Source organism: Sylvia atricapilla, chromosome 10, assembly GCF_009819655.1.
Source record: "Sylvia atricapilla isolate bSylAtr1 chromosome 10, bSylAtr1.pri, whole genome shotgun sequence".
NCBI classification, from domain to species: domain Eukaryota; kingdom Metazoa; phylum Chordata; class Aves; order Passeriformes; family Sylviidae; genus Sylvia; species Sylvia atricapilla.
Genome location: NC_089149.1, coordinates 16,475,165 through 16,492,178, shown reverse-complemented (window position 1 = coordinate 16,492,178; position 17,014 = coordinate 16,475,165). Strand labels below are relative to the sequence as shown.

The following is a 17,014-nucleotide window of genomic DNA, read 5'->3' as shown; positions in this document are numbered from 1 at the left end:
TCAAACACAGCTGCAGAGGGACAGCAACACCACACTGCTCTCTTCAGTAGAAGCAGGACGTGACTCAGATTTTCTGATGGTAAACCCTGCCTACAACAAAGTGCTACCAAACCCTTACCTTGCCCACCATGAATGCATTTACATTTTGCCCCCAGTCCTCTCCTGAGCTTGTAGCCGTGTTTAAGAACATGAGTACAAAAAGGCTACTCCCCCTGCAGGCCCATGTTGTGCCACCAGGTATTTAGCACTGACTCACAGCCGGTAACTAACCTGGGTGGGGATCTTCATCAGACCTTTTTTCCCATTTTTACAGACACTCTTGAGCCTTGATCTGGACGTGGTGTTTGCTAGGACATTCCTAACCTGAACGTGAGTCACAGAGTCAATAGTGGTCAGCAAGTGGCTCACATGGCTTCAGCCTGCTGCAAACACTTTCTGGTAAAACTTGCCCCATAAAATAAAAAAACCCACAGGCACACTGAAGGCTCTTGTGTTAAGATTTAATAATAATAATAATAACAACATTTCAAAAACAATGAGTGCATTGTACACGAGACCTGGTTTCAGTGCTTTTTATTGACTATTCGCCCTGTGTGGTGTCAGTGTACTGAAGACCTGGGGAGTGGTGAGTGGATAAAAAACCCCGCTGGGACATTTCCTGGAGGAGGGCAGGGGAGGGAGGGCAGCAGGAGGCTCAGAATCGAACGAACGTGGCATCGATCTGCCGCACGGTCGGGAGGGCCAGCATGATTTTGCGCCGGTACTGGGGGTCCTTCTGCAAGGGGTTTCTCTCCAGGTAGACAGTCTCCAAATTCTTGGCTCCTTTCAGCTCATCCAGGTCGCTCCAGCTCTCAACGAGGTTGTCATTCATCTGCAGAGCACGCACAGGCATGTTCACGCCCACAGGAACCCCCCCAAAAAAGGAAAGCAGCCATGGTGCTGCGTCACCTGTACCAGGGCAGCACCGCCCATCAACACCTTGTATGCAAGATCCTTCTTCCCCCAGAACCTCTGAGATGAGTTTTCCTGCCTCACATCCCAGGCCTCAGCACTAAACCCAACTCCCCCACGGCTGCTGGTCAGCTGCTCCACCCCTCACACAGCAGGTCCAGTCCAAGCACCATACTACGAAAGAGCCTGCAAGGTACCAGGCCAATCCCTACACCATCTCCCACTCCACTGTGCATTTATGGGCTGGAAATCCTTACATCCAGCTTTACTTCTATGCCTTCTCAGGAAACATTAAAAAAGGTCCCAAACTGACAACATAATCAACATTTTCCCCTCTCCTTCTACACTCCAGAGGAAATGCCAAGCTCTCTGACTTGGGTTCTTCTCCTATCTCATTGCTGGCTCAGCAATTGCACACAAAGGAATGCTTCAGCTGTCCAACAAGGAGGCAAACCTGCAATGTGGCCACATGCTGCCCAACCCCAAGACACCAGCACCCTTTGCTTTTGGATAGTCACTGCAGCAATGCCACCTTCAAATAAAATATAAAAAACCTCACTGGATTGTCTCATTCTGCTACAGCTTGTCACAGTATTACTTCAGCCAAGTCACACAACCTTCAGATGTCTCAGTCCCTCCACTGGGGATGTGCTACTGGGAAACTGCTAGAAGACTATCACAGTGTCTAGGATTTTGAATTCTGTTTATTTGAAGTGTTAAAAGACATTTTTATGTGGCTTCAACTGTGCAGTCAGTGAAAAAAACCATAAACTGGGAGATACAACACTGCTTTCCATTGAAAATTCTGCCCTGCTCTGTTGCCTCAAGTTTGCCTGCTTTTCACTGTTTGCACTTTGTTCTCACACAGCTTCAAGAAAACTATGTATATTTTTAGAACTTATCTATTTGTTTACGTATTTCTCCTCTGGGAGGAGAAAGATGATGGATGGTGATGTTCACCAACGAGGTCAAAGAGGTGGCAACCTGCGTAGCCAATCTCTGGCCTGCTTGTAAAACTGAATATATTGGAGTCAGAAAAATAGAGAGCTTTCCTGCTGACCTTTCCACTGCCTGCTTCGTTCTTTCCTGTCCCTAACAGCGACACTGCTCCTTTTCAAACAAATCAGTTTTCTTAAACATGGTGTTGAAGTGGAACAAAGCCAGGAGGGTATTTTCTGTGTTCAGCTAAAAGGTCTTGGGCAGGTCCCGGGTACTCTGACAAAGGACTCTCAACACACTGGTGTTTTTGCAAACGAGTCCAGCCAAGTTCAGCTCCGGCCTGTCCTTTCAAATGCAACCAGTGCAGACCCCTCCAATAAGCAGAGCCACAGCAAAGAGGAAGACAGGAGGAAATTGCACGGGGTCAGGACAGGCCCCACTGCACTGCCTCACCTCTGCTGCCCAAAAGGTGCCACATGAAATGGGCTTCTCAGTCCTGCTCCTTCAAGAATTCCTTACAGACAGGCATGGCTGTCTCCTCAGCCATGCTGCAAGATGAGAAAACCATCTAAGGAGCCTGGGCTCCAGACTCTAGCTGGATTTCATTCGAAGCTGCTTTCCACTCCTTTTCTCTTAGCATCTGCTCGAGAGTTTAAGTAACTCCAAATGACAGAGATTATACAGCAGTGCTCTTATTCTTAGCCTTGAATGCAGAAACTCTACAAGAGCTAAAGCCCATGGCAGCTCATTAACACCTGCTGCTTCTCCATTTTTTTACAGGAGCACACTTGTACACAGCTCCCAAACAGGGCACATTGCTTCAGGACAAGGTATTTCTGAATTTCCTGACATGACTCAGGAAAGCCAAAGAGCTCAGCAATTCAGGGTGCCAGAAAACAACAGAAGCAGAAGTTGGTTTCATTTTCTTCATATTTATAACACCATAAACTTATCAACTGTGCTCTGAACAAGCTCTGTGCTTCCCCTGGTACTCTGTCATGCTCACTCACAGAAGATCTGCAGAAATAGGACAGTGGGGCTGTTATATAACCAACCTGAGTGTAAAGGCAGGACCCACTTCCTAGGCAGAGACAGGCTTTTTACCACTCAGCAAAGCTCAGCAATGAAAATTTTAAGCTCTTCCCTTTCTCTAGGGAAAACCACTCAGGGAAACACACTCTGTCCATACAGACTGTCAAGATCTTAAAGCTGATCACCAGAACTAGCAGAGTTCACTTCAAGGCACCCATGTCCACATGATGCTGCCCATCAGAAGGATTTCCCTCACTGTGGCACAGACATTTTGGGGAACTCTGGCCTGTGCTTACCCAAAACTCCTGCAGCTCTGTTAGGTGACTGATGTTCTCAATCTTCTTAATTCTGTTGGCTGCAATGTCCAGCATTGTGAGTTTGTTCTACAAAAAGCAAACACAAAAGTATTAGATCTGATTTCATTTCATCTTCTCTGTGCCACTTCCAGACCCAGAGTTGGAAATTGTCAGGAGCAGACAGGTTATTATCAGCTGCTTATATTCAGCTCAACTCCTGCTGCCTAGAGAACAAGGAAGATTGTTTTCAATCAAGCTGGGCTACTGACCCCCCAGAAGCCATGTGACAAAAAATGAAGGCAGCTCCTGGATGTCATTTGGATGGATGGCAACTGCCATCCAAGGACTCCTAAAAACTGAAGTTTCCTCAAAGTACATTAAGAGGAGGGTTAAAAATCAGATCTGAAGTGTCCCCTTGAGCAGTAGAGTGGAACAAACTCTTAGCAGCAGGAAACTCAACCATTTTAGAAAAGCTTTTACTGACTGAGAATGAAAATGCTACAGGTTTCCACAAAATCCATCCCACCCCAAAAGACAGACATGTATACTGACAGGAAGGCAAGCTGCATGCCATGGCTGGCCTTTCTTACTGCCAGCTCCAGTTTTATCCTACTGGAAAGCACTCGTAGTTATCTACCAGCTGCTGTCTGAAAGGCTGCAGCAGCCAGCCAGCTGTGTCCAGGAGCCCTCCCACGGCTGAGGATCAGCAAGGCTACTGCTTCAACCACATCTCCCTTCTCCGTGTCACAAAAATAACTCCACTCCAGAACATCTGAAAGATCTTTACCCACATGAGATACTTTAACATATAACAAACACTTGGGTATTTGTGGTCTCTCAGGAGACTGAGGAACCCACATCTAACTGGGGAAACTGAGGAACAAAAACTTCCAGAAAGGCCACTACCACAAGCAGCTCAGGACAACTGTGTTGCAGAGCCAGCCAAAGCCTGCTCACATTGTTCTCCAGTCCCTCGATGACTTCGATGCCGTTGTGGCTGAGGTACAGCTCCCGCAGGTTCACCAAGCTCTGCAGCCCCTCAATCTTGGTCAGACGGTTGTTCTGCAAGTGCAGCAGGTGTTCAGTACTGCTCCAAACCAACCCAAATCCCTGTGACCCACTGGGGCAAAACCATTTCTCTAAAGTGTGGCTGGAAGGGGAAATAATCTGCTTGGGCTCACACTGATCTTGTGAGCTCAGCTGTTTGAGCTCTGCACCTCTGATCCATGAGGAAGTCCCATGGGAGTCCCAGTCTCCAGCAAGAATCAGATTCTGACCTTCCCATCAAAAGCTGCAGCCTGAAAGTTTTTGGCTTGGTGTCTTAACAAACAACAGGCCTATGCAGGAATAGTGTTCATTTTGTAGGTCTTTACAAATGGGAAGGTCAGAGAGGAAATTACATCACTTTAACCACACGACATCCTGCTGTCGCTAACTCTTTATGCCCTGCAGAATAACGGCACACACAGGTACCACACCAAGTAGCCAGTGTGTCTTTCCAGCAGCTTTAAGAGATACTAGAATGCACAAGCATTGTCATATGGATAAGAAGGAGACTTGGTGAAAGAAATTAGCTTAGTATGTATTATTCCACCTTTTAAAAAGGAAGCTTTGTGAAAGCTCATTAAGGAGAGACTGCATTCAGCACAGGCTTGTTCACATTTTTTGCATCTTTAGTAAGAAGGCAGTGACACTGAGCCACTGTCATTGTAAGGACTACCACCTGGCATAACACTTCCAATGGTATTGTACTGCATTAGGAAACAGTGTTTCAGGAAGGAAGTAGGGGGTAACATCCATTTCTTGTTCTTTCTTCCATAAAAATCAAGTATTTGTTTTTATAGTTTTTTCGGTGTCTGTCAATCTCAAGTAGCATGAAAGGATGAAAAAAAGACAACATAAAGAATATCATACTTTCTTCCAGGGCAGGAGTTTGACTCTAACACTGCAGACCTGCTAATGGAGGCTTACAAGAAGGCTGGAGAGGGATTTTTCACAAGGGTATGTAGGGATAGGACAAGGGAGAATGGCCTTAAGTTGAAGGAAGGCAGGTGTAAATTAGATACTAGGAAGAAATCCTTCTCTGTAGGGTGGTGAGACCCTGGCATAGGTGCCCAGAGAAGCTGTGGCTGCCCCTGGATCTCTAAAGTGTCCAAGGTGGGAGCCCAGGATGCAGCCTGGGATGGTGGAAGGTGTCCTGCCCATTTCAGAGGGTGGAGCAAGATGGTCTTTAAAGTTCCTTCCAAACCAAACCGTTCTGGGACTCTGTGATTCAGAAGAGTTGATCCTATCTCACATGAAGGCTTTTTCAGAACACAACCAGTACCTGTATGCTGAGCACAGTCAGGTTTGTCAGTGCATCCAGGTTCTGGAGCTTGGTGATTTTATTCTTTCCAAGGAACAGACTGTCAAGGTTAGCCAAGGTGTCAATGTTTTCAATTACCTGTGAAAGGAGCAGAGGAGACAGTGTTACTGCAAAACTCCACCTGGGAGATGTGGCTGTCACTGTGTAGCCACATTATAACCACATCGTGCATCCCGGGTAGAAGATACTCCTTTGTGGAGCACATTAAAAAAAAAAATTAAAAAAAAAAATCTGTGACTTGTGAATGAAAACAGGATCTGGGGAGAAAAAACAGAATTTGTAAATTTACTCTTGCACATCAGTGACTGCATAACACAGAGGCAAGTTGTTCAGCTTCTCTGCCATAAGCAAAGTTCACTGTCTCACAGGCGTGTGTGTGTTAATGGATTGAACTACTGGTTATACAGTCATGGCTCTGGCAGAACACACCCACACCAGTGATGTGATGGACACTTTTTAAATACACAATGCTACTGGCAGAATACAGACACTTGTACCAGTTTAGCTCAAGTTCAGCCTTCAGGAAGAGAAAATAAGGATCCCTGTGAAAAATCAGGGATATTACAAAGGAAAGGAGAAAGCAGGAACAGAAGGGCAAAAAGAGGGACAAAAAGGGAAAAGAGTAAGATTACAAAAGGTTCCTGCCACCCACAGCAGTGTCTGTGCTCAGGAAGGCTGTGACATCTCAGCTTTTCCACATGCTTCTTGCCTGCCAAAATTTCTAATCAGTAGTGCTGGGGAGCCAGGGCAGTGAGTCCTAGCAGCACTCAGGTTACTCTGTGTGTGTGTTTACCTGTGCATGTAATAACATAAGGAAGAAGGAGACGGACACTCAGAAAAGGTAAGAAGCTTTTCAACCTGTATCCTGCAACTGCCAGAAGACTGAACACAGTGTTAATCAGCTCAAATTTGCATTCATCTCCCTTCTAGACTATGAACTTAGCCCTGTTTTGACCTTGCAAGAAAAATTATAGATTTGTTGCTCACTGGCAGCTTCTCCAGCTCGGAAGAAGAAATACTGATGACTCAGTACAGGGGGAGGAATGGAACAGATGGGCATGAGGGGACAAAAACCTAAGAACAAGTGAAGAAGTGCTTCCATTACAGCTGCCTCAGCCCAACTTTAAGAAAAAAGCATAAATATGTCAACTCAAGCACAAAGTTCTGCTCCCCAAAAGAAACAGAGCAAAAAGTGCTAAGTCGTGAGGGATTCCAAGATTAGGGCACTCTGAGAGGTGTGAGTGTGCAGCAGAGTAGGCAGGAACAGCCCTGCTGCAGCAGCTTTAATGCACAGGGAGAAGTCAATCAGGCACCTCAGAGTCCAGAACACTGCCTAAAGAGTCCACAGGCTTGTAACCTAAAGAGTTAAGGACATGTCCAGGTGTAAAGCATAAAGCCAAGGCACCCCACACCAAGAGAAAACTAGCCCAGGAGTTCTAGTTACCACGAGATTTCTTTGTGCCAAGCCAAGTCACAGGTTACTCACCCTAATAAAGCAATTAGATGCATAGAACACTGCTATTTGAAGAAGTCAGAACAGAATTAACAGACCAACAGAAAAAACCACTAAAATAAAGTAATTTAAGAAGCTTATGTTACCCATACAGTGACAATTTTGGGTTTCTTTTTCGTTTGTTCTGTTAATATGCTCAGGCTCAACACTGAGAAAACACACATAAAATAAATCTGACCTCATTGTTAAGAAGACATTCCTTGGCTTGACAACATTATTGACAATGTACTGCCTAAGTATAATGCAGAAATCTAGCTGGATTTCTTTTTTTCCCAGATGATAATGATGCTTAGATACAGAATACAGTAGTTTTGCTTAACCCAGCTTCTGTAATGTAAGGATCAGTGTGCTGAGCCTGTTCCATCTCTGAAAAATGCCAAATGCATCTCTCCATGACTCCTGTTCCCCATCCTATGCAAACTCTAAGGTTCCTATTCCCTCATCTGACCTGGCTGATGTTCTCACATTCTAGATTTATTCCACTAAATAATGTCATTTCCAAAGCAGACAATCCTGGAAAACAATTCAGTCGAGTTTAGCTTTAGGTGCAAACCAAAATTTTTCCTCTTCAAAAAAGCAGTACACATCTCTGCCTTAGAAGGCTGTTTTTAATAGCTGAAGTTTCCTTCTCTTCTACAAAGACAAGTGTTTTTCCACAAGTCCTGAAACACAAAGGACAAACACATCTTTTCCTAATCTTTCAGCATAACAAGTAATTAATGTCTCAAGAGACTATAAATGGGCAGCACCAACTTACACCACATTGATTGAACTGCACTCATCTTTTATGAGTATTTTCTAAAGAGTGTGTAATTTTAAAAAAAGCCTTAAAAAAAAGCTTATTTTGCATGTTGCCAGTATTTGTGCCATCTGTCTGACCAATACTCTTATGAACTGAGCAAATACAGAGAATCATACCTTAGGGACAGGAGAGACTCATAACTGCTCTCCTGTAAGTGGCACAGATTTTAAATTGAAAAAGCCACAAGCTGCACAATAAAACCCCAAAGCAATCAGCACTACAGTACCAAATTTTAGGTTTTAAAGGCATTACAGAGCAGAGCTTCAAGAAAATCTTTTTCCTAAACAAGACTGACTGCCATAGCAGGCAGTCAACTGCACCTGCAAATCAAACTTAGTTTGTTTTCAATAGGTTTCATGGACTCAGCACCAATGTGTAGGAAGGGAAGGGAAAACAACTGCTAGTTTTGATAGGCTTGGCTCTCTAGCAGGAAGAAACACCACCTGCAAAAAGAAACATGTAGGAGACGCAGGAGATCATTAAAGACAAAAATTCACTAACAGTGATTAGCAGCCAGGCACTAATGCATAATGAAAGGCTCCAGCATGCACAGCAATAAGCACAGTGAGTGACTGGAACAATAAAACCCAACAAAACTGCAAATCAAAGTCAATGGAGTGCACTTGCAGAAAACGCCAATATCACACCACAGACTGAAAACTCTCCAGCCAACATCCTGCAGAGCAAACCTACCCGAATCCGATTGGATCCCAACTCTAACATCTGTAGCATCTGCAAGTTGCTCAAATTCTCAATTTTGCTGATTTTGTTGTTGACAAGGAAGAGTTTTTTCAGCTGGGTGAGCCGATCTAGTCCTTCAATGTGTCGCAGAACATTAAAGGAGATGTCCAGGATCCTGAGGTAAAACAAACCAAAGGTCTCATCAGTCCAGCAGGCTAATGGGTGGTTCTGAAAAAGGCATTTGTAAATTGGTGGGAAACGTTCCTGTCTGCAGAGATCAAGGCCTTGAAGCTAAAGTCATGAATGCAATTTCTTTTTATCAGAAAATACAACAATTAAAACGTTCAAAATCCTTTTGTAGTGTGTTAGCAAAAAAAAAAAAACCAAACAAAAACCATCTTCCAGATGCAGAAGACAATCATTATTTTGCCCAGCCATGGAGCTGGGCCAGGACCATACCAAGGGCTCCCCTGGGCAGGAAGCAGTTGTGATGGTGAGAAGTGGGCCAGTGGGAACAGTTTTGTAATGTACCTCCAGAGTGATCCAGGCAAGTGCCAGAAACTCAGAAGGGTACTTACTTCTTCCCTAGCACTCTCAAAAAAAAAAAAACAACAAAAAAACAAAAAAACAAAAAAACACCCCACACCCCTTCACTTAAATCTCTTGTCATTTTTGCAGGAATAAAAAACTGTTACACAGAGCCCTCCCTGCAAGAGTGAAGGGGGCCTGAGAGCTCCCACACCTGTGTGGAAGCTGCAGCCACCTGCCATTCTCACTGCCTTACACAGTGCAGGTTTCATTTCCAGCTGCCTGTCCCTGGGGAGCTTCAGGATAATGAAACTTGTTGACTGCACAGGTTAAATATCAATAAAGAAGAGACATTATCCTTCACAGAGCACCAAAACAAATTCTGAGAGAGGTCTGGCTGATAAACACTGGAACTAGTACAGCAAGAGTAACAGTGAGTAGCAAACCATCCCCAACCTAATCCTGGTGATTTCCCTGGACTCACTCTAGCTCCACCAGAGACTCCAAGTTCTCAATCTTCCGAATTTGATTGTCATAGAGATCCAGTTCCCGCAAGGTCTGCAGCTGCTCCAGGTTTTCAATGTGCTTAATCAAGTTCTGACGGAGACACAGAGTCTAATTGTTGAGGAAAAGTTTAAAAAGAGACAGGAAAATGGAGATGAAGGATTGCATGTAATGCCTTTTGGCTTACAGACAAAAAGGTGTGTCTGAGGGTTTCCCCATTCAGTTTTGCTGGGATTTTGTTGGGTTTAGTTGTTTGTTGGGTTTTGTTTGCTTGTTTGTTTAAATACAATCTTTTCTTGGTATGCTCCAATTCTACAGAAGAAATCTTTCAACAACAATGATCAGACACAGTAACAGCAGCCCAGAGAAGCTACATAATCTCCATCCTTGGAAATACTCAAAAGCTTAACTGGAGAAGACCTTAAGCCACATGTTCTAACTGGGCCTGCTTTGAGGGCTTCACTAGAGACCTCCAGAGATCCTTTCCCAACCACATTATTCTATTTCAGTCTGCTGTGCTAGTCCAGGATGTGCCCTGATGCATGTCTCTCATTCCAAAGCAAATTTGAAAAATCTCAAGATTTTTATTACTACTTGACAATTAGGTAAACACTACCTTCTTCAGCTAAAAATGAAGCAAACCCATAAATCTCAGCCAAAAAGAGACTCTCTATCTGTCCTCTTATAGGTTAGATCTACAAAATCCCCAGTTCCAAGAGGCATTTTCTATTCCCCAGGACTGTTACCTTCACTTTCTTGAGCACCTCAAATCCTTCAATCTTCCCAATTCGGAAATGATTCAAGTCAACATCCTTAAAGAGAAATGGAGGGATTTAGCAGTTTCAAAACAAATCCAGTCTTTAAAGATCAACCTGGTACTTTATTCTAAGGAAATTATAGTCTCACAAAACTAAAACTTTCCTTCAAAGAGCATTTGCAAAATGGGTTTGGCACATGATTTTACTACCGCAACTGACACACACTTGGTCACACTGGCCTAAACTTGTCAACTGCAAATGCAGTATCTGCAAAATGCAACAGCCCTTTCCTGAGTCTGAGCACTACCAAAATCAGAAATCTTCAGAAATTTATTGAGAAAAATTCTCACATAAATGAAGTTTTGCATAAAGTTCTCTAACCTACTCTGCTAGGGCTTAACTGGAAGACAAGTTGCCATTTCCAGTTCCAGGCCTCAGATGAGCAGGAATCACTGACAGTTTGAATAACCAGTGGTTCTGTGAACGTTAATTCTGCACTGGCAATCAGCTGAGGCACTGAACAGCACAGATGTGAACTTCAGATGCTCCAGTTTTGAAAGTCAAAGATAAACAGAGCTCTTTCCCACCTCAGCTCAAACCTTCTGCAGCTAACGGGCTCACGAGGTTGCTGATGCCAAGGCACTGGGCTGGGTAAGTCACTGTGCCTGCTCCAAGTCACAGGGCTCACAGCAGCAAACAGCTCACTGAACATGCTCTCTGAAGCTCGTAGCCCAGCAACACAGACACACTTCAAGTGCATCTACGCTTAATTTAAAATTCTGAAGTACTAACAAAATGTTTCAGCTAGTGATGAAAAACAAAGCACCTCTACTTCTAGTCTTAAAGGCTCTGAATCAGTTCTGGGGAGGATCACAGCAGCCAGCACCTTCAGAAGAATTAGACCTTTTAATCAGGTTTCAATACTTGCCTTTGCCTACCTTTGCCTCCTGCCGTATAAAGCCCGTAAGGACAAAAATCTGCCTTTACCTCAGCCTCTGGGTCCAGGCTAATAGTCTCCATGTCCACTGGGGTCTCCGCCTCCCCTGCAGGAGAAGCAAACACATTATGAACTTCTGTACCAGACAGCCAAAGGCAGGATGACAGCCAACACCCAGACAGCAAATGCTCCTCAGGAGAAGAAACACAAGAGGCACAGCTCAGACATCCTGCTTCGTTAAAACCACACATTAAAACCAACCACATTAAAACCATTTCTGTAATGCTCATTATGGGGAAAAAAAAAACTTTGTCATCAGCAGGATTTCATGCTGCTCAGCTGCAAAAGACACAGGGATCAGCACCTTGCCCAACCTGCCTGTGTGGTCGCTGAAAACTGCAGGCTCACCACTGGGCAGGATGGCTTTCCTTCACACCTACAGCCATCACCCCTTTGAAGATTGCCCAGCCAAAGTGTCTGTGCTCCTCTGACAACACAATCAAACCTTGCCAAGAAGGAATCGTAACTGAGATGACCAGGAATGACCCAGCATCTCAACAATCCCACCCTTCACGTTTATTTTTTAATAGCCCTGCCACCTTATGTCACTGCTGCGAGCACTTTTACATGGATCTCCCTTCCTTTGTTTGAACTCTCTACTATGCCAGACAACACTGTTTATCCCACTGCATGAATTTCCTTGGGAAATGCTTTTATAGCTCTGGAAAACACCCCAGCACTTGCTGTGCTTCTACCACAGCACATGAGGGAGGGAAATTTACTGGAGAATTCATGCTGAATAATTCATGCCCATTCCCATTTGTTGGAGAGGGTGTGCTGGTTGCATCAATTTCTGAAGAGAAACAGAGTCTGATTCAGTTTTGCAAAACTGACACACAACACGCAAGATTTTTCTACTTCATGTGCAAAGCTTCTCTGGGTGCTACCAAAAACTCAAGCGACTTTAATTACAGTCACATCCCAAAGGCTTTGCACTAACTCCTGCACATATGCAAGCTCATTCCCTTAACCCAGTAGCAGTGACTATTTTCACAGCCCAGCATGGTTAAAACATCCCTGTAAATGTCAAGTGCTCCGATTTAATCACTTTCTCCTAATAATGCTTGGCCTTGGAAGCGGCAGTGCAGGCACAAACAGGACTAGCATCACCATTTTTAATGCTACCATCCAACTCCAAGGGTTTGGTGAGCCACACAGCTCATCACTGACCTTTCTGTATTTGGGCCGTTGCTCTTGCCTGGACATTTAAACAGGAAAGAGACTCACTGAACTGATTCACAGAAGTGAAAAAGCAATCCTCCTATTTTAGTTTGTTGGGTTTTTTTTTTAATAGCACAAATTAACAGGAAATGTAAATTATATTTTGGGAATGCAAAATGAGCTGGTAGTCTTGGGGATGTCAAACAGCAAGATAGAAATGCTACCAAAAATTGACACACATAGATGTGCCTGTCAGCAATTAGCAATGAGCAATGCCTGCTTCTTCTTATTTTAGTTCCATATCAGGAAGGAGCTCTGCACTTCAATAAGGGAGTGGGGCACCCCACCCTGCTGCTATCAAGGCTGCACCTCTTGGGTGCAAAGACGGTCAGTGAGAAGTGCTCCAAGCCAAACAAGCAGTCTTGCTGAATTTACAGCCCACAGGAACAGTGGCCAGGTTTGGAACAACAGTTATTTGAGGTATCACAGGAAAAAATCCAAATTACACCCCTTGTATTGAGTCATATTGGCAGTAACTTAGTGCTCATGGTGAAGGAACTTTTGAGTTTCAAGTCCTTTGAGATTTAAAAGTTGTCCAACAGTAAAGCCAATCAAGCACTTGGTAAAAAAAAAAAAACCTTCAGCAAAAAACCTCACTGAAGTAAAAAAAAATTATTTGACTTTGTTTGGCTAGCAAGCTTGAATATTTTAATTTATAAACACTTGATTTACGTAATGTGATAAATACTCTGTTCTGGTGCCTGTCAAAGGGTAGCTCCTCTTAATTTTGACATATGGCTTTGAGAGACCACTCAAGATAGCCAGTGTGGAAAATAGCACTGAAATCCAAAGCTGCAAAACCAAACCACACAGGATACACATCAAATTCACTAAAACAAAAGAAATTTAAAACTGAACACACAGGCACTGCTGTTGTGTAATAAACCAAACTGTTGTGAAGTCTTTGCACTGTGTATAAAGCCTACAGCAGCCTGAGGGAAATGTGTATCTGATATCAGCTGTAAATCAGTATTGGTACAAAAAAGTTAAAACACATTTTCCCTCAAAGAACAGAAAAAAAAAAAAAAAAAAAGGAAAGAGAAAGAAGAGAAAAATGGTTCTAGCAAATTTACAGTCATTTATATGTCATTTTATTTATGAACTGACTGGATAGGAAAAAACTCTAAACTGACCCTCCTACAAGCACTTTACAGCCAGGACTGCAATTTCCCTTGCAAATTGCTTTATTCCACACTTCTCAATGGGGAAAAAAACCCATCATTCTGGCAGTGAAGTTTCCTAAGTGAATTTTTGTGTAACCTATGCCTGCAAGCCACATGCCTTTGCAGAGGTGGAAAAAAAATTCCAGCATTCAGAAAACCCGAATTCCACAGTGGGAACAGTCATTACTGAGTTACGTAAGTTCACAGTACCACAAGCATTTCAATCAACAAAAAGCCTAACTACACTTTTTAAGTGCATATGCATGAAGAGTATTATAAATAGCTCAGTTATAAGCTTTCTAACCAGAGGCTCTATTCCTCAGAGAATTAGCTAAATGATGAATTTGAAATTTCAGCTGCTCAAGCTCTTTCTACTTAAGGTCTTCTGTGAAAAAAAATGTGGAAAACTCATCATTTTCCTTTCAGCTGCGAAACTCAAAGCTGGCCGTGGAAACTATCTCGAATGCTCAAAAATTATTCCTCTACTTGGTTCCTGCCCTAGTTTTCTGAATGCTTACAGTTTGGAAAAAGCAACAATACAGTCATTATATTAAACAGTACAGAAATGTAATTCAGCAAACAAATCTGCATGTGTTTTTCTTGCTTTCACTAAAAGTACATCACTTCTGTGTGTCCTTTCATAGAATTCCCAGGGGAACAGTGTGCAAAATATAACCTCCAACACACAGCTAAATCATGCCAGCTGAACAAAGACTCAGGATTCCAGGCATGCAAAGGAAAGCTGTCTGATCTGCATGGTTCCACCAACTGCACAGTGCTTGGGATGCACAGTTTGCAAAGGCATGACCTGCCCATGAAAGAGCAGTTCTTTATTAATATTTAAGGGCTTTAAATGATCAACAACAAATTAAACCTATGCATTTAGTGATGAGATTTAAAATTCTAGTAACAATTTACTAGTTTGAAAAATACTTTGGCAAATCCCAGTGTGTGAGGTTAAGACGAGGAGGGATCCACTCTAAGAACTAAAATTTGTTTCATTATTTCCCTTCCAGTATCCCAATAATAATCACATGGACATCTCTGTCAAAAGAATGATATTACACTTCAGACTGCACCAAAAGCTCAGTGTCTGCAGAAATGGATCTGCTCTGACAAGTTCCATGAAGCCACTGAAAACCCTTCCATCAAACATTCAGAGGCTTTAACAGCTCTCAATATTTCTACCTCATGTTCTAATACAAACAGTGAGATCAGTAGGAAGTGTTTAAACTCAAGAGGATTCAAAGATACAATTTTGAGATGTTTTGGAACTTTTCAAATTAAAACAATAAAATGGACAGGTTCCTTCAATCCATCTAGAAACAGTCTTTGTTGCCTTCCAAAGGAACCTGGCAATTCTTTAGGCAAAAAGCTACACAAACTAAGGTAAAATTATGAAAACCTCCTCACGATAACTTCTAATGAAAATTTCCAGCATCTTTCCATAAAGAAAAGAAAAATACTAACAAAGACGGTTTGCATTTGGATATCAAATATTTCAAAGAGAAACACGGATGGGCAAATAAGCAGGGGAAAAAAAAAAAAAGGAATCAAAGCTCTAATATTATCGGTCCCACAAAAAGCAGGCAACTTTATTCTACCAACGACAACGCTACAATTTATTGAGACTGCAAGAAGATGGCTCTAGGGCAGATTCCCATGGATACTCAGCCTCGGGGAGCACAAGGGGCTGACGCAGGCTGTGCACACGCGGCCGGGACTCCTGGAGGCAGTGCTGAGGCTGCCACGGTACCTGCGGAGCTCTCGCCGTTCTGCTCATCCCGCAGGCTCTGCTGGCTGAGCTCTGTCACCAAGCGAACCGCCTGCTTCCTCCCCTCCTCGTCTCCCGACTCCTCTGACTCGATCCTCTTATCCACTGCACAAGACACAGAAAGGGCACAGTGAGGCTTTTCCCAGAAGCGGGGCACAGGGGAGCAGCAGCAAGCAGGTAAAATAACCAGGAGGTTCACATAAATGACTACGCAGTTAGTAGAAATCCTAAGTTAACTAAATGAAAGGTTTAGTCTTAAATAAAAGGCCTCTTACCCCTTGTTTCTACTTTGATTTTGGATGCACTTTTTCCTCCCATCACATCTTCCTAAAACCAACAATCTGGGAAGAAGACTGGAGGAAAAAGGAAATTTCTTAGATCAATGAAGTGCAATTCCAAAGATTACGGAGATGGAATTAGAACTATTACATTTTAAGAGCTTTTAGAAAAAAAAAAATCAGTATCATGTACAATAGTACCAATGACACGAAGAAGTGAAGGCATCAATTAAAAAAAATCCTCGCAGATAAGAGCAACAGTCTCCCCAGAACAACCTGCCAGATCCCTTCACTTTTACCGAGCCACAGCTCCGGTGGCAACCTGGGCCTGGACCAGAAGGAGCTCCTAACTGCCCCCCCTCAGTATTTGCTCTCTTTTCACCAAGGCACTAAGGAAAACCAGAGCTATCCAGAAGGTTTCTTTCTCGTTATCTTTATTTTTTACGTCACGGCCATCTCCACAACCCCATTCCTTCTCCCTGTGGCACACGGAGCCCCCGGGCATCCCGCCGTGCGGTAACACACACCGGCCCCCCAGGCAGGGCCTGGCCCCACGGACAGCGGTCCTCAGGCTGGACACCCGGGGGCTGCACGACCCGCGGAGGGCCCACCAGCCCCCCCGGCGGGCAGCTGGCCGCCGCACCGCCCGGAAGCGGCGCTCGAGTAGCCGGCCGCGCCACCCCGACCCCCGCAGCCTCCGCGGCAGCCCCAGCGGGCTCTCACCCTCCATCATCTCCTGCGGCCCCGCTGCGCTCTCCGCCGCCATATCGCTCCTCCTCCCACCGCCCCTTCCGGAAACTGCCTCCGCCGCCGCCGCAGCCAATCAGAGCCCGGCGCTGCCGCCGTGCCGCGCCCAATCGCCCGCAGGCGGCGCGCCCAGGAGGCGGGACAGAGCCCCGCCCGCTGCCCCGCGGCCTCCTGGGAGCTGTAGTTCTCTGCAGGAGGAGTGGGAGGCGGCCGGGACCCGCGCCCTCCTCCACTAGCGCCTCGAGCCGAGCGCGTTACGCGCTGCTTTCGGCCTCGTCCTTCCGCCTACAAACCCTTGGGAGGAATAATCACCGCCCTGCGGAAGGGCCTTCTACCTGCAGCCCTGCGTCCCCGGAGCAGGTCGGCCGCGCTGCCTGGCGGAGCGCGGGGCACCGCGTGTGGCGGCGGCGGCGGGGAAGGGGAGGCCGGCGGGAGCAACGAACCCCCGGGCCCGCGAGCTGTTTT

General features: G+C 44.7%; 1 protein-coding gene across 3 annotated transcripts; it reads right to left on the bottom strand.

Annotated features, from left to right (window-relative positions):
• Nucleotides 1–486: 486 nt before the first annotated feature.
• Nucleotides 487–16,670, bottom strand: PPP1R7 (protein phosphatase 1 regulatory subunit 7). 3 transcript variants are annotated; one of them, XM_066326083.1, is made up of 11 exons: nucleotides 16,526–16,631; nucleotides 15,800–15,877; nucleotides 15,507–15,629; nucleotides 11,357–11,412; nucleotides 10,358–10,423; nucleotides 9,592–9,722; nucleotides 8,592–8,754; nucleotides 5,545–5,661; nucleotides 4,176–4,280; nucleotides 3,219–3,305; nucleotides 487–871 (listed from the first exon to the last, which is right to left on the bottom strand). In XM_066326083.1, exons 2-11 carry the CDS (start codon nucleotides 15,840–15,842, stop codon nucleotides 695–697), a joined length of 1,068 nt encoding a protein of 355 aa, XP_066182180.1. In that variant the 5' UTR covers nucleotides 15,843–15,877; nucleotides 16,526–16,631; the 3' UTR covers nucleotides 487–694. The 3 variants fall into 3 exon arrangements, with proteins under 3 accessions (XP_066182180.1, XP_066182182.1, XP_066182183.1); XM_066326085.1 differs by lacking the exon at nucleotides 15,800–15,877 and having other exon boundaries at nucleotides 16,526–16,670; XM_066326086.1 differs by lacking the exon at nucleotides 10,358–10,423.
• Between the last annotated feature and the right edge of the window lie 344 nt (nucleotides 16,671–17,014).